The 22,185-nt window shown below is 33.4% G+C and overlaps 1 protein-coding gene across 8 annotated transcripts in view; it reads right to left on the bottom strand.

The window, feature by feature from the left end:
* CCDC171 (coiled-coil domain containing 171) overlaps positions 1-22,185 on the bottom strand; it is a 446,519-nt gene that overhangs the window by 98,261 nt on the left and 326,073 nt on the right. For 6 of the 8 annotated variants that reach the window (XM_055092101.2, XM_024930188.4, XM_055092102.2 and 3 more), the window contains one exon: positions 1,887-2,018. The exons of the other annotated variants lie outside the window; for them this stretch is intronic. In XM_055092101.2, the coding sequence (XP_054948076.1) occupies positions 1,887-2,018 (132 nt within the window). The remainder of the gene's footprint in view (positions 1-1,886; positions 2,019-22,185) is intronic. 8 annotated transcript variants of the gene reach the window in all.

Genomic DNA, 22,185 nt, shown 5'->3' on the forward strand with positions numbered 1-22,185 from the left:
ATACTATTATACTTAAATCCAGGCTCTTGGCTCTGCCTTTTCCTTGCTGTTGATCTGAGGAGTTACCCGTTGTGTTTGTTGTGGTGGTGGTGGTGAAGTGTAAAATGGAGATAGTGCCATTTATTTGACAGGCTCATTGTGAGAATTAAATAAGATGATATATTCAAAGAGCTAAGCATGGTACCTGGTACATAGTTGAGTGTTCGCTGAAATTGTAGGTACTATTATTATCACTAATGTCTCCTAATTTTCCAACTATGATGTATACTACTAAACTACAATATATATTACAGCATGTCAATGGAACTTATCTAGGTGGGAATCTAATATTTTTATTAGAACCTGGAAAAGACAGTAGTTTAAACTGTGGGTCTCTACATTTCCTTCTTGCTGTTCCCAGATATCATAACCCCCAAAAAGGGCATTTTGGGGAATCAACCTCTCCAAATCACCAACATCTAGTTTTGAGGAAGTCTTTACTTGTAAATTACGACAAATATTAAGCCTTGTGAGATTCTGAATTGAAATAGCCAAGTAAAAGATTATTTTACAACCACTAGAAAAATCTCAAATCAGACTGTATTCATAGTTATGATGAATTCATAAATACTGACAATCAAATTTAAAATACACATTTTAAATCTCATCTTAAATAACAGTACAGCATTCTACCCTAAAACAGAGAAGAAAAATATTTTATGCTTACTTTTATAATTATATATGTTTTAGACATATTGGACAATCTAATGAAAGAAGCAATGAGTATTTTTTTCCTTGTAGAGCATTAATTTGGTACTAATAACAAATTAAATTAGGATATGGAGCATATAAAAAATTAACATTGCTCCACACACACTGACATTAATTTTCTATAAAATTAAAATTCCACAGGGTTATAAACTAAAGAATGAAAAAGATTATTTTAAATCTCAACATGTGAAAGACACACTAAGTTTTAAGAGATATTTCTCCTTTTAAATACACTAAAAAATAGAGTGCTACTGAACAAGGACAGTCTCTTTTGAAATATCATGCTTCCTATAATTTACATAACATTGATAGTTTTCTTTTTTTAATGAAGGTTTTGGGCATTAAAAGGACACACTGAATTTCATTTTGTCAGATTAAGAAAAATAACCTTAAGAAAAAAATTGATCACAATAATATTAATACAAGAGTGACATAAAATAGAAGGATACCTACAGCATCCAAAAATGAATGTTTCTAAAAATAAGTTTATTAGTGTACTTTAAAGTTATTTGAAGTCTTATGATTTGATATTTTAAGTTTTATAAATGAAATGACCCAATTTGCACATCTTACAATGTTCATTAAAACTAAATATTAAAGGGTAAAATACTCTTCAATAGAAAACACAGATAAGTTTAAGCTTTGCTGAAATTAAATTACTTCATAAGAAATGTTGGATATATTTTGGAATTAATATTGAGATATTTCAGGTATCTCTTTTGATGTTTACATCTAAAGTGATTTATTATTTTATTTTTTATTTTTTTCTAAAATTACTTATTTTCAAACAATAAAAGCAACAAATTGAGACTTGCTTAAAGAGGTAACAGCCTAGTGTCTTATTGTCCTCTGCTGATAGGAAAGTATTTTCTTTTAATACTGTACTTTGCCATAAAACACATTTTTCCTTGGTAAAAACACTTTTCTGGATTATTTTAATAGGCTAGTTCTAGGCTTTAAAGAAAAAAACAATATTTTGTAAAGTATATTGTTACATGATAGAAGAAAAATGAAGAAACATCTATTTGCATCTCCTTTAAATTATTCACAATACTTTGAGGCTTTCATTCTCTCCGGTTAGTGCAATTTATTTTTCTATATGTCTCAGTAGCAAACAATGTTATTTAGACTCTAACCTGGCATGCTACCACCTCTGGCCCGCCCTTGAGCCCCTCCATTGCAAAGGTCTCCAGGTGCAGTTTGGGTAGCTGCAGGGTGAAGTCATTCCTACTTGCCGCAGACCATGACAGCGAGATCTGATCTCTGACCTAAAGGGAAAAAAACAGCATCAATGGTAATTCCCCTTCAGACACATTAACTGGGATGAACTGGGTCCCCTTGAGCCCACTGAGTGGACTTGCATTGATCGCTGGACCTGAAATCCATGAATAAATTTAGGACTAATTGATTTTTCGTTGCAAATAAATCTCTAATTCAGAGTGCTGGGGGAGAATGTTAAGAAGAAAAAGCATCCTCCTGCTTGAAATGAGGGAGGGGAAGAAGAGTCACTAGAGCTCTTCTGATCAAGAGGTTTTGAATTATTTTTTCACAGTTCCACCCTAAAAAGGAAGAAAAGAAAAAACATTCACAAAATCAAAAACAACAGCCATCTCCTAATCATTATCACCTGCTTAGTAACATGTGGTGTTTAACTGATATGAACTGACACATATTGGACAAGATAGTTATTAGGTACTAGTCTTTGAAAAGAAAACTTCAATAACATGTACTCTAGAATCAAAACAAATATACTCAACACAAAAGGAGACTTAAAAATATACAAGAAAGAGGTTTGTTTGCCCTTTTCACTCTTCTAGAATTGCAGGATTTTATTAAACTTGAGTCTTAATGATTAAATACATATAAACCAACACAGTCACACAATTTCTAAACAATACAACAGATAAAATCAGTAGTATTTGTACTCTATTTTAAGTATTCGGAAAGCAACAATACAAACACATCACCGATATGGGAAAAACACCAATTCTCTAGTCAGTATGGAATCACATGCAGTTGATATCACACTGCCACCTTCTGGAAAAATGAGAAAATATTCCTTACATAATATAAATGGAAACATTCAAAAACAGATATTTTGGTTTTTAATTTCCAAACTTAGTAAAAGCCTTAAGAATTCCATAGTTTCGTTTGCATTTAAGAACAAAAATCTCTCATTTTAATCATATAGTTTAATAATAGGAGTTTTCAATACATAGGCATATTTTCTAACTTTCCTTATGCTTGGAACAGGTTTTAAAATTTTATCTATTTGCTACCATATACTTAATAAATATTATACAATTAGCTCAGTGCCACAGAACAAAAAGTTTTTTATCAGACAGCAAAGGTTAAAAACAAGGTTAACTATAAAAATTGCAATAATTGCTCAAATAAATATATTTCTATCTCTAGTTTTATCCAAGCAACTTCAAATATAACTTGGCAAAAATATAAGATAGAAAATTTCTCCTCCATTTTTCTAGTCTACTTGGGAAGCTTGTAAAACTGTTTGAATTATTTTTATTATATTAATTAGTTCCTTAGGATATACATACATTTCACAAAACTATCAAACTCTATTGAGTTTCTTTAAGCCAGCAAACACACACAAACATATAACGGCATCTTTAACTGTTCACGCTAATCTATGGGCATAAAAATCCTTATATGTCCCAAGCTGATCTGAAGACTTTCTGTCAATAAGAGAATGTCAAAGTGTATGCTGTAAAACATACACTATGATGTAATTTTTATAATGATGTGAGTACCACATGCATGCTGGAGTCTCAATTCACAATGTATATTTATCTGCAACAAACACTCTCCAGAGTCTTCACTCAGGATAAGAATGCTGTTAAACTTACTTAGCATAACAAAATAAATCGTATTTTACAAATACATTTGTTTTAGGTTTTATATTTTACATGTATGAATACCTTCTCTTGCTTTTTTTGTCACCAATGTGCACTCAGATAAAAGAAAACATTAACGTGGATTAAGGTTCTGAGAATTTATCAACATCAAACCACTAGTGTTTTGCCTTCTACCCTTCTGAACCACAGTCAATAGATCTAAATATTTTACTGCACCCTGGCCAATTCATTGTTTGATGTTTAAAAACTCACCCAGAATCAAAGAAAATTTATTAAATTTGAGCCCCCAAATGAGATACTATTAGCTTTGAAAGTCAAGTTTAACTGCGATATTGATGATTCTCTTTTTTCTGTGACAAAATTCACTAGGGAAATCCTGGATGTCAAAGTACAAAAGCAGATTGCTAATACGGGCAAAGAGAGGGGGAAAAAACCATAAGCAATGTAAGTATAATCCACAACACAGTTCGAGCACTGGAGGTCCTTTAATCTGATTAGCATCAGGCACCATACTTCATCCATGAGGCTTGACATACAGTGAATAGTAAGCCACATTTTATATTCTCTAAATAAACTTTATGAGCATTGTTAAGCTGTGGCATCTTGCTTTTGAAACTGATTTATTGTCATTTCAATATTTTTGGTATAACATTACTTAATTTGCCAAATTAAATAATTCTTTATATTGAATTTAAAAACTTGCAAAATGCAGCTATTTTTGCCACACCTAATGATGAACATCATAATCGTTTGAATAATATGCATGCTTTAATACTTCCATTTAATTACAAATTATCTGTTGAATCAACTTGACAGTGCCATCAAGAGTGAGAGACCCATGATATATAATAGATGCAATATCACAAATACTTCTACTAAAATTTTAAGAGTTTTTCCACTTTTAAATTAAACTGGAACTTTGAGAGTAAGTATCTAAAATGTTCTCAAATATTTCTAGGAAAAGTTTTTAGAAAAGTCTTCTAAAAGAATTATCCATAATTTTATTTTAATGAGTAAAGGGAGTGAAAGCATCATGTTGAAAGAATCCAAAACAGTGACACTAAGACAAGCAAAAATACAATCATGCAGCAAATGAGAAGAAAAGAAAGATGACAAGAAATGGAAGAAATAAAGGGTAGAAGGAAGAGACTTCAGAAAGAATGCAGAAGGCAAGTCTGAATTTCAAGGTGTGAACAGGGAGATTCAACACAGAACAGTAAGAAAGGACTCTTACCTTGTTGCATTAAGTTCGTTCATGAAAAGAAATAGAACAGGCAGGCTGAGAACAAGGTAACTAACATATTAAAAGAGAGATAATTTGGAATTTCTTTAGGAAGTACAGCTTATTGGATACAAAATTATTTTCAAGAATGAGGATCTAAAGCAAATTAGTTACTGTCAAAAAAGTTTTGAAGTAATATTAGAATAGTCAAATTATTTTTTTCCTAAAAGGAAAAGTTTATCTTTTAAAGTACCGAGTTTAGTGTGAATTAGGAATAAAATTCACCAGCAGTCACCTCTCTGTAGATTAAATTATAATTTCAAAAGCCAATCTTTAATTATCTTTATAATACATTATTATTCATCCTATAATCAAGATTCTATGCCTTTTTACTCTCATTTATTTATCAATATGACTAATACATGTATACAATGTTTTTCTTCTTCAAAATGCCTAACAGCTCATTCTTAACATATAGAATTTCCCAATATAAATCTGTTATCAAATGTTATACATTCCATAACGTTCTTTAAAATCATGCAATATCATATTTTAGAATAATTTTTAAAACCTATATTACTTCTACTCTAAAATTTTGATTTTTAGAAAGAACAGTTTACTTTCTCCCTTTCTTATTACATGCTTTCAGAAAGGAGATATCTCTAATAGACATACCATAAAAAACAGGAGAAGAAAATAAATAGAACTTTCTAAAAAGTCAAAACAGTTCCATGAAATGTATTTATTTCAAGATAAATATATTTTAAAATATATTTTACTATAATAATCCAGTTCTAGATTTTAAGTGATCCACAAGATCCATACTGTACTATTCCTATTTCTCTGATTAGCCTTTACTCACAAGTAAACAATGTTTTCTAATTTTTATGCTCCTACCAAAACAAAAAAAAAGCTATTTCTGCTAGATATCAACTATGAAATTAAATTAGTCATTTCTAGAAAAATTGCTCAACTCCCTCCATCTTTTATCATGCACAGCTATAAATCCCTCTGGACTCTATGTTCCAACTAAAAAAACACACACACACTCATGAAATGATTTACTAGCTGTATTTTTACCAATTGGATACCAAGCCAGAAGACCTCAAGGTATACATAAAAACTGAGGTTGACTTAAAAACACATGTAAGAAGATGTATACAGTGTCTGAATCCTGAATGCCTGGGAAAGGCAACTGATATTAGGGCTTCATGTCATACTTTTAATCTGCTTCAATTTTATTTACTCCAATCTATTATGGCCTCCGATGCTTCAAAATAAACCTTTTTACCAGATATATTTCCATATGAAAACAGACCTCTATAATATTTCTTATAATCTCCATTCTCATTATCCTGTGTTCATGTTGTACTTTGCCTCCATTTTCTTGCCCTCCTTCGTCCTACTCCCTCCCTTGTACTTCCTTCCATTCCCACTGATTCCTTACTGCTTCCCTTTCTTCCTTTTATTTTTCATTCTATGCACTAGAACAGCCTACATACTATTTTTCAACCTATGCACCAAAGAGCAATGTACAGTCAGCACACTACAGCCTGAGAACCAAATCCAGCCCACTGTCTGTTATTATAAATAAAGTTTTATTAGAGTTATACCCATTCATTTACCTATTGTCCATGGCTGCTTTCCTGTTACAATGACAGAGTTGAGTAGTTGAGACAAAGACCATATGGTTCACCAAGCCTAAGATATTTACTATCTGGCCTTTACAGAAAAAGTTGGTCATCCCCTGCTCTGGAGATACAGAAGAAAGATAATATTCTTTTATCATCTATAAAGTTTTTTTAAAATGACTATCTCTCACCAGAAAATCTACAAACAATTTCTAGTGAGTCAAGTTTATATCGCCAATACACGGTGCCATCTCAAAGACACTTTGTTTCCTTTCTTCAATTTTTCCACAAATCTGTGTACCGTCTCCTGATACATTTTCAAGTTTTATATAGTCTAGTACACAATTTGACTGGTCCTAACTTTCCTGACCACAGCTAACTTTCCTGGTCACAACTACTGACCACTTATTCTAATACCTAATTAACAGAAATTCTGGTTAAACAAGTAGAAAAGGCATACTGGAGAGTCTTTTGTAAATACAAAGAGAAGGGAACTAGCCAGAGTTAACCATATACTCTGTAATACACAGTAGCAAAAAAAACAAAAACAAAAAAAAAACCACTACGCTTTCAGAGGCTCTTAGTAAGTATGATCAGATAAGAACACCGTTATAAACGCATGAATTCTACAATGTAGAAGAAAGAAAAATTAATAAAAAAAATAATTAGACAGTTCCAAGACTCTGATATGTACCCAGTGATAGGAGGAAGCATCAAAGTGTGTCAATGCAATGAAAATGATATTCAGGGATAGGATGGTTATATCCAAATGGATACTTTCCTCCTTCTTTAACCTTTTCTTTAACTATCTAATTAATCAAATGGGCAGAGAGATAACAATACTACTTCTATTAGTAATAATACAATTAGTACCTCCAAAAGTACTTCATACTTTTCAAAGTTCAGTTGGCCCTCCATATTTGTAGGTTCCATATCCATGGATTCAACCATGAACTGAAAGTATATATTTTAAGCTGTATCTGTCCTGAACATGTACAAACTTTTTCTCCTTTTCATTATTCCCCAAACAATACAGTATAATTTAGATAGCACTTACATTGTATTAGGTACTATAAATAAATCTAGAAGCAATTTAAAGTGTACAGAAGGATGTGCATAGATTATATGCAAATACTACACCATTTTATATCAGGAACTTCAATATCGTGGATTTTGGTATCCACAGAAGGTTTGGGAACCAATCCCCAAGGAAACCCAGGGACAACCGTACTCTCCATACTACACTTGATTCTGTTACCCACCTTGTGAAATAGTTATTGCCATCTCTAATATGAGGATACTAAGTCTAGTGCTCTTAGCGCCAAACAATAATGCATTTTAATATCTATATATGAACAATTAACAGTTGAAGAAATTACTTAAGATTTTGGTACTTCCATTTCCCTATTTTTTTTCTTTATATCTATTGTCCGGCAATCTTAGCAACAATGTTTGTTTCATAAAAGTGGTTTTGTGATAATCAATGAATATTAAACATCTTTATTTTCCCCAATAGTTTCCTTGCACCTGTGGGCATTCTCATTCATTCATATCCTCTCTCTCTCTCTCTCTCTCTCTCTCACACACACACACACACACACACACACACACATGTGTACACACATGAACACAATTACACTAAGAAACAAGTTACCTGTGTAGCAATCATCCTTATACAATGATCACAATGTCATAATGGAGGATCCCCAAACCACAATGCCCCAGGATATAAGCAACAGTTCCAGCTGCGCTCCACACCTACTGGAAAGAGACCTTGACACTCTCTCAGCAGAAGCAGGCATTCCATTGGCACTGCAGCAAGCATAGAAACTCATAATTTGAAAAGTGGGAGGTAAGCAACTAGCCCTCTTTTGCTGGCAGGTTATTTAACTTAATCTACAACTCTGGAGCAAAGCCAGAACTCTCCCATGACTGCCAGCTGCTGTCACCAGAAAAGAGGGCAAAATCCACCACCACAACCACACCACACATTATAGTTACATCCCAATTACAGAAATAAAAAAACTGATCTCTTGAATCAAATTATCAATCTGGCTACATCCCAATTAAAGATCTAAAAAACTGACTATTCAAATCAAATTATCAAGCTGGAAAATAGGGTGATTTAATCATGGACATCTTATAAAGTCACTAGATAACATGATAAATCTGTAGCATAGGCTATATACTATAGAATGCACCTCACAGAGTGCTTTGACCTTGAGCTATTTAAACAAACAAACAAAAAAACCATACTTGAGAATAGAATTGATAACACTCATCCACACAGATATATTTTCATTCTGAAGATAAATTATTTTAAAGGATAAAGACAGATACACGCTGAAATTAGTTATTTAGATGTGTTTAAGCTAAAAACTGCTAAGCACATGTACATGATATTCTGCAGTGTCTTATCTTTAGTTTATCAAGGTTTTAAAATCCCTCTTGAGCTGGAGTATCATTTTTAGCTTGGCTAGGTCAGAGTGACACTGAACAATATGAATAATGACACACAAGACAGCTATATGGACAGAGTTGTCATCAGCAAGCCAGCTGTGTTAACACCTGTGTGTCCTGCACAGCTGATCTTCAGGAACCAAGATCAAGAAACTGAGAATAGAGTTCAAAGACCATAAGTAACATTTAGAGAGTCATTGACAAGCCACTAAAAATTGGGTTTTTTAGAAGCAGAGGATCATGTTTCAACTTTTAAAATACTGTCAGTTTCATAAATTAAAAATTATTCTTTGTACTCCTTACAAATGTACTGAAAACTAAAAATCAAAAATAACTATATATTATTATTTACTCTGGTTAATCACTGTTAATGTAAAATTATAAAATTATATTTAAAGATTTGGTTATACAGTGTCTTCATCTATCATATCCTGTTTGACACTATTCCATTCCACAATCCACTCTAAGAATAGAAGTAATCATCTTTCTATCTCATAGGAATCAAACTAGTCATTACATTACCTGCAAATTCATTGTTAGCACACCTCTTTCCAAGAGATATTCTGACAATTGAATTTAGACTTTCTCCTCTAGGTCTTGATTAGGCAAAGTGAAATACAGATGCTATTTTTAGTAATCAAATAAACAAAGCAGGTGACCATATCAGCAAAACTTCCATTAGAATCTAGAGATGGCTTATGTTATATTTAGAGACTATATGCTGGTAAAATTTGACTCATTCCACAAACATTCATTAAGTGCCTACTGGGTACCAGGCACAGTGATAGATGCCGAGAATATAAAAATTAAGGAGACAGAATTCCATCCCTCAAGGACTTCAAACTCTAGTAGCATAATTAATCTCTTGAAATGCATTTTCTAGCTTCCCATTTATCTATAATGTCTTGTTTCTCCTGTCAATTGCTATACTGCCTTCTTTCTTTGCCAGAGTATTATGTTAATCAATCTCAAACCTTTATCTTTAGCCCTGACTTTCCCTTGAGGTTCAGACTCACACATCCTGCTGATCATTCCACATTACCTTACATTCAGTATTTCCAAAACAAAACTCATCATTGTCTCCCTTCTCCCTACTTAATAAAAATAATTTAAGAAAAAAGGCTGCTTTCTGTATTTCCAGCGTCTTTTGCCCCATCAGGGGAATCATCCTCCCCTGCCTCTTTCTCATCATCATATGCCACTTTGCTGAATAAGTTTCACATCCTTCCTTCCGACACCACCCACCATCACTCTTCTGGTTCAACCCTTCTCAGCCCCCATCTAGCCTAATGCTACAGCTTCCTAATAGAGCTGTCTATTCAGACTTGTGGCTCTTAAAACCACTTTTATTACTCACTATATCCAGTTTGCAAAATGTGCTCTCTAGAGCTCAAATTTTATAAGAAAATCCAACCACATCAACCCCTAGCTTAAACCCTGGTTTGCTCCCCACTCCTTCCATTATATGATACAAGGCTCTTAGCATGGCAAAAAAGTCCTTCCATTACCTAGCTACTACCTGCCTCATTGAGCTTTATCTCTTTTACTCTTTTTGCATTTAATATTGAACTTAGAATATTTAGTCATTCATGCTTCCATGAACTTGTTGCTCATGCCACTTTCTTTGCTAGCATACTTTTCCCATCTTCCTCATATTTTGAGGCCCCACCCAGGCATTAGTTTTCTTCTAAGAAACTCCAGGCAATCCCTGAGTTTTCTAAGTATGCCACATATGAGAATAACTATCTATATAGAACTGTGATACACACACACACACACACACACACACACGCATGCAGAGTTGAACTTTGAACAACATGTGGGTTAGGGATGCCAACCCCCACAGAGTTGAAAATCCATGTGTAACTTCTGACTCCCCCAAAACTTAACTACAAACAGTCTACTATTGGAAGCCTTACTGATAACATAAACAGTTGATTAACACATATTTTGTGTTATGTGTATTATATACTATATTCTTATAATAAAGCTAGAAAAAAGAAAATGTTATTAAGAAAACCGTAAGGAAGAGAAAATATATTTACTATTCATTAAGTGGAAGTGGATCATCATAAAAGTCTTCATCCTCATAATCTTCATGTTGAATAGGCTGAGGAGGAGAAGGAAGAGGAGGGGTTGGTCTTGCTGTCTCATGGATGGCAGAGTTGGAAGAAGATCCACATGTAAGCGGACCCACACAATTCAAACCCATGTGTTCAAGGGTCAACTTTATAAACATACATACACACACACACACACAAATATGACAAATATACATACATATATATGTGTGTGTGTACATATATGTATGTATGTATGTATATTTTTTCCCCAGAGGCTACTACAGTTTCTGGAACATTATATGTACTAAAAATGTATATGTAGAATTTAATTATTATAAATGTTGTGTTTCATGATGGGTTCTAGGTTTTAAATAACTTTTCTGAAGAAGCAAATCCAAAAAGATGTCAGCCAAAACTCCTGTGACTTCCTAAATATTGTTCCAGTGTCATTTCAGTCCGATAAATTTAAAGGATTTATAGACACAAGGTCTTATGGAGTTTTTACAATTTCTGGATTGTCATTTCCTGTTTTATCTTTTAGATGATTTACGATAAAAGCATCTAACACTTCTCAGTGAATATTCTTTGGTACTTTTAAAGCCTGTATGTTATGGCCGTACATAGGGAACATTTCAGTTAATCTTTCCAAACTTGTAGGACTCATGCTATCTCAAAAGCCTCAAGAATGCAGCCATTCTACTCATTCAACAACAAACATGACTACAAAATTATTAGCTTCTTCTTCACATTTCAATTTTACCTGTTTTCTTACTTTTACTCTTAGCTGCAGTAAACTGAGATATCTCTCTATTAGGCACTTGGTTAGTATCTAATAAATACTTATTTTTATCATATCTAATCCTAAACAACCCAGACATTATCCTACTCATCTAGGCATTATCCTATCCAGAAATTATTTTAATATAATTGTTGTACTTTCCCTTTACCCCACACAATAGAAATACTTAGGCACATTTGGAGAGGCTCTAATTAAACTATCGCAAGGACAAAAAACCAAACACCGCATGTTCTCACTCATAGGTAGGAACTGAACAATGAGAACACTTGGACACAAGAAGGGGAACATCACACACTGGGGCCTGTCGTGGGGTGGGGGGAGCGGGGAGGGATAGCATTAGGAGATATACCTAATGTAAATGACAAGTTAATGGGTGCAACACACCAACATGGCACATGTATACATATGTAACAAACCTGCACATTGTGCACATGTACCCTAGAACTTAAAGTATAATAAAAAAAGAAATAATAATTTCTGTATTATCAGTAAAATTGAAAGCCTACTGGTAGAGCTATTAAAAAACAAAAGTATATGCTTTTAGAGATTGATGTTGGCAAAAATGGTGGACTAAGGAATTCCAAAAGCTAGTCGTTCCATAAAAGCAGCAAATAAACTGGCAAAAAAAGGTCAGAATTAGCTTTTTTCAGAACTCGAGAAGCTAACTGAAAGTTTACAGTAACCAGGTAAAAGCTTAACCAAGAAAAAAAATCTGAATCTCAGTATTTAAGGAACTCTGTCAAAACAGTGGTTGACTACTAAGCCAACAGAGACTTCAGTGGCTATACATGACAAAAGATACAACTTTACAAAATGAGTTCAGAAAGACAGCCTTTACAAAATCAGTTCAGACTTTACACAATCAGTCACTAAATACAAAACAACAACTAGAGCAAGTAGCAACATCCCTGGAGATGGGGAGAATCTTATTTCCAGAGTTGTCAGATTATAATTTTCAAAATATGTACTTTTCAACAAAAAATTGTGTATGCCAGGAAAAAAGAAAGTATAGCTCATTTCCAATAAAAACAGAAATGAACAGGAACTGTCCCTGAGGAAGTCTAAACATTGACCTTACCACATAAGTACTTTAAATCAATTATTTGAAATGTGCATATAAAGTTATAGAAAACCATGTACAAGGAACTAAAAGAAACCATGAGAACAATGTCTTCCAAAATAGAAAATGTAAATGAAAAGAAAAAGAAGCAAAATATAAATTTTGAAGTTGACACATTCAAAATTTGGTGGTGGGGTGGGGGTAGTTAGAAAAAAAAAAGTGTCAACCAAGAATTCTATTTGTGACAAAAGTGTCCTTAAAAACGAAGGAGAATGATAGCAGCCAGATGGTGGAATACGAAACCCTGGACTCTCCTTCCCTCATGGACACACTGATTCAATGGCACATATCAATTCCCTTTATGGAAACTCCAGAAAGTAGCTGAGAGGCTCCTGCAACCTGGGCAACAAGAAATCAGTCACATTGAAACCACTTGGAAAACTGAAGACACTCTCTAATCGTAATCCCCACTCCCAGCACAGCATCGTTATTACCAGGAGGGAACTCTCAGCTCCCAACTTTTTATGAGAAGGGAAGGAACTGGACTGTGCGTACAATGTCCCACTCTTCAGAGTTCTACCTAAAGGATTGGCTTTTGTCTCACCTGTGTTTGAGTACTGACATGACCCAATATACACTAGTCCCACAGAGAAAAAAGGTGGTGGTTTGGACTAGAGCACAGATATTCATAACAGCTCTCCCCTGGCTTGGCACAGAAAGGACCAGTGAAAAAAAATCCCCAGCTCTCAGCCTCTACCTTGGGAGGAAAAGAATTGGGCCATACATACAACATTCCAACTTTTCCAAGTATTACCAGAGGGTAATATTTCTATCTTTTGTCTTGCCTGTCTCAAAGTACTGATGAGGCATAGCATACTCTAGAACCCAGGAGCCTTTAAGAAGATGACAGTTTGGACTAACACAGAAGTTTGAGAGCCCCATAGAAGCTCTGGCCGAGTTTATTGGTGAAGGTCTTCTCTGGTACAAAGCCAATCCTTGAAGTCTGAGAGAGATGGTAGGTTCTTTTTTTTTTTTTTTTTCCTTAATGCATAGATACCAACACAAAGAGTCAAGGAAAATGAAAAAACAGAGAAACATAATCCAAAAAAGGAACAAGATAAAACTCTGGAAACCAATACTAATGAAATGGAGATATATTAATTATCTGAAAGAGAATTCAAAATACTGCCATAAAAATGATCGATAAGCTCAGAAAAATAATATATGAACAAAGTGAGAATTTCAGTAATAAGAAAACTTAAGAGGAACAAATATTAGGGCAGAAGAATATAATAACTCAACTAAAAATTCAAGAGAGGTTCAACAGCAGACTAAAACCTGCAAAAAAAAAAAATTGGTGAACTTGAAGATAGGCCATGTGAAATCATCCAGTCGGAGGAAGAAAATAATAGTAGTAATAAAGAATAAAGACAGTTTAAATCTTTATTCAAAAAAAGAGAATTTTTAAGTCTTTTTTATTCTTTTTTTTAATTCAAAAAAAGAGAATTTTGAAAGCAGCAAGAAGAAAATGACTCATTACAAACAAGGGAATCCCTATTAAACTATCAATTAACTTTTTCAGCTCAAACTTTGCAAGCCAGAAGGGAGTAACATGACGTATTCAAAGAGATGAAAGGGAAAAAGAATGCTATCTAAGAACACTATACCTGGCAAAACTGCCCTTTAAAAATGAAGGAAACATAAAAACTTCCCTGACAAAAGCTGAGGAAGTTCATCAGTAACAGACTTGCCTTACAAGAAGTGCTAAAGGCAGTTCTTCAAGTAGAAATAATAGAATGCTGTACAGCAACATGATACCATAAGAAAGTATAGAACACAAAGGTAAATACACAGATATACAGAATGCTTTATTACTCTAATGGTGGTGGGTAAATCACTTTTATTTCTAATGTAAAAGTTAAAACACAAAAGTATTAAAAACAACTATAAGTAAAAAATATGTGAATGAATACACCATATAGTAAATTGTGACATCAATAACAAAATGTGAAGGGAGGAGGAGTAAAACTGTAGAGTTTTTGCATGTGATTAAAGTTAAGTTGTTATCAACTTCAACTGTCATAACCATATTTTATATAAGCCCCAGGGTAACTGGAAACAAAATACCCATATAAGTTACACAAAAGTAAAAAAGAAATTAATAAAAGCTTATCAATACAAAAAAAATCAATGAAACACAAAGGATGAGAGCAAGGGAGAAAAATGAACTAAGAACTGTACACTAAGGAACTCCAAAAAGCTCTGGAACTCCAAAAACAAATGAACTATAAGACAAACAGAAAATGATGAACAAAATGGCAATAATAAATAATTTCCTATCAGTAATTACTTCAAATGTAAATAGGTTTAACTTCCGATAAATAAATAGATATAACTTCCAATAAAGAGACACAGAGTGGCTGAATGGATTAAAAAAAAAAAAGATCCAACTATACACTGTCTATGAGAAACTCATTTTAGATTTAAGGATGTGCATAGACTGAAAGTAAAGTGTTGGAAATAGATATTCCATTAGTTACCATTTGGTAACCAAAAAAGAGTAGGAGTGGATATATTTATATCATACAAAATAGATTAGAAGCCAAAAACTGTCAGGAGAGACAAAGAATAACATTATATAATGATATAAGAGTGCAGTCTCCAGGAACATATAACAATTTTAACAATTATCACATACACACACACACACACACACCCCCTAACAACAGAGCACCTAAATATATAAAACAAACATTGGCAGAACTGAAGGGAATATAGACAGCAACACAATAATAGTAGGAGACTTCATTACCCCACTTCCAATAACGGGGAGAACAACCAGTCAGAAAAAGAAATAGCAAACACAAACAACACTATAGACCAAATGAACCTAATGAACATACGTAGACCGTTCCAGTATACAGCAGCAGAACACGCATTCTTCTCAAGTGTACACACATCATTTTCCAGGATATATCATATGTTAGGTGTCAAAACAAGTCTTAATAGATTTAAGAATATTAAAATCATACCAAGTTTCTTTTCTGACTATAATGAAATGAAACCAGAAACAAAGTATAGAAGAAAAACTGGAAAATTCACAATATATAGAAATAAATTTTTGAACAACCAGCGGCATAAGAAAGAAATCATTAGGAAAGTTAGAAAATATCTTGAGACAAATTAAAATGAAAATGAAATACAACATATCAAAACTTAAGAGACTCAGTGAAAGCAGTAGTAAGGGGAAACATACAGCAGTAAACACCTACATTAAAAAAAAGAAAGATGTCACATAAACGATTTAATTTGGTACCTCAAGGAACGAGAAGAAGAACAAACTAAACCCAAAATTAGCAGAAGGAAGGAAATAATAAAGATTAGAACAGGAAAAGAATAAAGAACAGAAAAACACAATAGAGAAAATCAGTAAAATTAAGAGTTTATATTTTGAAAAGACGAAATTTACAAACCTTTAGTAAGACTAAGCAAAAAAGATAAAACTAAAAAAAAAAACACACAAAAAGGAGAAATTATAACTGATACCACAGAAATAAAAAGAATCATGAGAGACTACTATGAACAATTATATGCAATATAGTAGATAATCTAGAAGAAACGGATAAAGTCTAAGAAACATGCAACCTAACAAGACAGAATGATTTAAAAAAAAAAAAAATAGAAAGTCTTGAACAGAGGCTGGGTGTGGTGGCTTATACCTATAATCCCAGCACTTCCGTGGCCAAGGTGGGAGGAGTGCTTGAGGCTAGGAGTTCAAGACAGCCTGGGCAACATAGTGAGATGCTATCTCTTCAAAAAATAATAATAATTTAAAAATTAGCAGGATATGGTGGCATATGCCTGCAGTCACAGCTACTTAGGAGACTGAGGTAGGAGGATCTCTTGAGCCCAGGGGTTTGAGGCTGCAGTGAGCTATGAGTATGCCACTGCACCACTCTAGGCTAGGCAACAGAGCAAGACACTGTCTCAAAAAAAAAAAAAAAAGAAAGAAAGAAAGATTGGGGGGGGTGGGGGCAGAGGGGGAAAGGAAGAAAGAGAGGAAGGGAGGGAGGGAAAATCTTGAACAGTAGTAAGGAGATTGACTCAGTAATCAAAAATCTTCTGACAAAGAAAAGCCCAGGACCAGGTGGCTTTACTGATGAATTCTATAAAACAATTAAATAATTAATGTTAATGATTTTCAAACTCCTCCAAAAAATTTGAAAAGGAGAGAAAACTTCGAAATATATTTTATGAGACCAGCATCTTCCTGATACCAAAGCCAGACAAAGACATCACAAGAAAAAAAAGCTACAGGCCAATATCCCTGATGAATATAGATCTAAAAATCCTCAACAAAATATTAGCAACTGAATTCAAAAGCACAATTAAAGGATTAGGCACCATTACAAAGTGGGATTTATCCCTGGGATGTAAGAATGGTTCAACATACAAAAATCAATTATGATACATAACATTAACAGAATGAAGGACAAAATTCACACATCAATAGATGCATAAAAAGCATTTGATAAAATTGATAAAAATTCAATAGCCTTTCATGATAAAAATTCTCAACAAACTAGGAATAGAAGAAAAGTACCTGAACATACCAAAGGCCATATATGTAGAGTTCACAGCTAATATCATACTCAATGATTAAAAACTTAAAGCTTTTCCTCTAAAATCATGAACAAGGTAAGGATGTCTGCTTTTACCACTTGTATTCAACATATCATTGAATGTCCTAGCAAGCGTGATTTGGCAAGAAAAATAAGTAATAGGCATCCAAACAGAAAAGGAAGAAGTAAAACTGTCCCTGATTACAAATGACGTGATCTTCTACATAGAAACCCCTTTAGAATATATGAGTATTCCTTACGTACGGAACATCCTAGTTCAGTATTAATTCAAACTAGATTGTTATGAATTAAGATGTTAATTGTAAACAGCAAGGTAAACACTAAAAAAAATCACATAACCACATCAAAAAGAATAAAATACCTACAAATTAACTACAGAGGTGAAAGACTTGTACACTAAAAAGTATAAAACATTGGCAAAAGAAATTAAAAATACAACAAATGAAAAAACATTCTGTGTTCATGAATTGGAAGACTTATTATTGTTAAAATGTTCATACTACCCAAAGTGATTTACAGATTCAATGTAATCCCTATCAGAATCCCAGTGGCATTTTTGCAGAAACAGAAAAAGCAAATCTAAACTTCATATGCAACCAGAAACTGCCTCAAATAGCCAAAAAGAGCTTGAAAAATCAGGGCCAAGCTGGAGGCCTCACACTTCCTGATTTCAAAATACATTACAAAGATGGCGGGATGCAGTGGCTCACACCTGTAATCCCAGCACTTTGGGAGGCCAAGGACGTGGATCACCTGTGCTCAGGAGTTTGAGACCAGCCTGGCCAACATGGTGAAACCCCATCTCTACTAAAAATACAAAAAAATTAGCCAGGCATGGTGGTGTGTGCCTATAGTCCCAGCTACTCAGGAGGCTGAGGCGGGAGAATTGATTGAACCCAGAAGGGGAAGGCTACAGTGAGCCAAGATCATGCCACTGCACTCCAGCCTGGGCAAAAGAGTAAGACTCCCTCTCAAAAATAAAAATAAAAAATATATATACATATGCATACATATATACATATATATATACATATATACACACATATGCATACATATACATATATATATATCAAAACTATAGTAATTAAAACAGTATGGTATTGGCAGAGAAACAGACATAGAGTTCTATGGAACAAAACAGAAAGCCCAGAAATAAATCCCCACATATATGGTCAATTGATCCTTGACAAGAGTGCAAAGAAGACACAATGGGGAAAGGATAGTTTCCTTCAACAAAGAGTATTGGGGAAACCGGATATCACTTGCTAAAGAATGAAACTGGGCCAGGCACGGTGGCTCATGCCTGTAATCCCAGCACTTTGTGAGGCCGAGGTGGGTGGATAACTTGAGGACAGGAGTTCAAGACCAGCCTGGCCAACATGGTGAAACTCCACCTCTATTAAAAATATAAAAATTAGCCGGTCATGGTGGTGTATTACTGTAGTTCCAGCTACTTAGGAGGTTGAGGAACGAGAATCACTTGAACCCAGGAGGCAGAGGTTGCAGTGAGCCGAGATCACGCCACTGTACTCCAGCCTTAGCAACAGAGCAGAACTTTGTCTAAAGAAAAAAAAAATGGAGCCTACCTTACACCATATTTAAAAAAAAATCTATTTAAAATGGATTAAAGACTTAAACATAAGACTTACAACTATACATTTCCTAGAACAAGACATAGAGGAGAAACTTTATGACATTAGTCTTTGCAGTGATTTCATGGATATGACACTAAAAGCAAAAGAAACAAAAATGAAAACAGACAAGTGAAACTACATCAAATGAAAAAGCTTCTGCCTAGCAAAAAATAATAATAATAATAATCAACATAATGAAAAGGCAACCTGTGGGATAAGAGAAAATACTTGCAAACCACATAAGGGTTTTAATTTCTAAAATATAAGAGGTTAATTTCTAAACTCTATACAACTTAATAGCAAAAAGAAACTAATAACCTCATTTTAAAATGGGCTAAGAACTTGAATAGACATTTATCCAAAGAAGACATACAAATAGTCAAACAGGTATATGAAAACATCCTCAATGTCACTATCATCAAGGAAATAAAAATCAAAACCACAATGAGGTATCACCTTATACCTATTAGGATGACTATTACAAAAAAATTTTTTAAAAGACAAGGGTTGGCAAAGATGTGGAGAAACTGGAACCCATGTACACAACAGCAAAGGAATGTAAAGTGGTGCAGATGCTCTGGGAAAAAAGTATGGAGATTTCACAAAAAGTTAAAATTAGAACTACCACATATGATTCAGCAACCACTTCTGGGTATTTATCTAAAAGAATGGCAATAAGAATCTCTAAGAAATATATATACACTCCCAAGTTCACTTCAGTACTATTTATAATAGCCAAGATCTAGAAACAACCTAAATGTCTATTGAGAGATAAATGGATACATAAAATATGGTATAAACATACAATAAAATATTACTCAGGTTTTCAAAGGAAGGAAATAATCAGCCTTTTAAAAGAAGGAAATCTTATGATATACAACAAAATGGATGAACCTTGAGGACATTATACTAAGTGAAATAAACCATTCACAGAACAAATACTACATAATTCCACTTATATGACGTATCTAAAATAGTCAAACTCATGGAAACAGAGAGTAGAACGGTGGTTACCAGGGGCTGGGGTCAGGGAGGGAGAAGTGGGGAGTTGTTAATAAATAGGTATAAAGCTTCAGTTATGCAAGATGGATAAGTTCTGAAAGTCTGCTTTATAACATTGTACCTGTGGTTAACAATATTGTATTGCATACGAAAAATCTATTAAGAGGCTAGATCTTAGATTAAGGGTTCTTACCACAATAAAATTAAAATTTTTTCTAACGAAGGAGAAATTAAGACATTCCAAGATAAACAGAAGCTAAGGGAGTTCACCACTAGATCTGCCCAAGAAGAAATGCTAAAGGGAGTCCTGAAATGAAAGGATACTAGACAGTAACTCAAATTCATATGAAAAAATAAGGAACACCAGCAAAGGTTAACTATGTAGGGAAATATAAAAGTCAGTATTAATGTATGTTTGGTTTGTAACTCCTCTTTTTCATCTATAGATTTAAAAGACAACTATATAAAACAATCATTATAAACTATGTTGATGGGCACACAATATATAAGAATGTAATTTGTAACAACATGAAGAGAAAGGATGAAGCTATTTAAGAGCAAAATTTTTTAAACATAATTGGCACTACGTTGGCATTAATTCAAACAAGGTTGTTTTGAATTAAGATGTTAATTGTAATCACCAAGGGTAACACTAAGAAAACAACTAAAAATGTATAGTAAAATAAAAGAGAAGGGAATAAAAAATGGCATACTACCAAAGATCTATCTAATGCAGACAAGAAGGAATCATAGAAGAACTGAGGAACAAAACACATATAACACATGTAGAAAAAAATGGCAGAAGTCCTTCCTTATCACAATTACGTTAAATGTAAATTGATTTAAATATCCAATTGAAAGTCAGAAGTTAGCAAAATGAACGTTTTTCAAAACGTGATTCATTTTACACTGTCTATAACAGACTCATCTTAGATACAAAGACACAAATAGGTTAAAAGTGAAAAGACAGAAAAAGATAGCCCATGCAAACAGTAACCAAGAGAGCTGGAGCGCCTACACTAATATCAGACGAAAGACTTTAAAGTCAAAATTATTGCAAGAAACAAAGACACCATATAATGATAAAAGAGTCAATCCATCAAGAAGATATAACAATTTCCACATAATCTCAAAATATATGAAGGAAAACTGACCAAGTTGAAGAGGAAAAAGAGTTCAACAATAACATTTGGAGACTTTGACATCATACTTTCACTAATGAATAGGACACCCAGACAAAAGACAATCAAGGATTTAGAAGACTTGAACACCACAAACCCACTAGACATAACAGACATATATAGAACACTCTACCTAACAAAAGAATACATATCTTTTAAAATGCACATTTAACTTTCAGCAAGACAGACCATATTCTGGAGCATACAACAAACTTTAACAAACTTAAAAAGAATAGAAATCAAATGAAGTATTTAATCCATATAATATTAAAGTATAACTCCATAGCAAAAATAAAGTGTGGAAAATTTCCAAATATTCAGAAATTATCAGCTCACTCTTAAATAATAAGTCAATGAAGAAATCATAGAAATTAGAAAATACTTTGAAATAGATGAATATAAAAAAATAATAAACCAAAACTTCTGGGATGCAGTGTAAGCTGCATCAGACAGAAATCTATAGCTGTAAATGTCTACATTAAAAAAGAAGAAAGATCTCAAAACAATAGCCTAACCTTCCAGCTTGGAGCAGTTAAGAGAGAGACAGAGAGCGCAAACTAAACCCAAAGCAAACAGAAGGGAGAAATAATAATGTTTTAGAGCAGAGATAATACAAAATAGAGAACAGAAAAACAATGGAGCAAATCAAGGAAACCAAAAGTTGGACCCCTAAAAGACAAATAATATTGGCATGCCTTACCTAGACTGACCAAGAGAAAAGTTACTAAATTACTAAAATCAGAAATAAAAATGGGGACATTACTACTAACCTTACAGAAATAAAAACAATTATAAGAAAATGAGCAATGGGATATCAACAAGTCACATAACTTAGATAAAACAGACGAATTCCTAGAAACACAC

This window comes from Pan paniscus, chromosome 11 (genome assembly GCF_029289425.2).
Source record: "Pan paniscus chromosome 11, NHGRI_mPanPan1-v2.0_pri, whole genome shotgun sequence".
Classification (NCBI taxonomy): domain Eukaryota; kingdom Metazoa; phylum Chordata; class Mammalia; order Primates; family Hominidae; genus Pan; species Pan paniscus.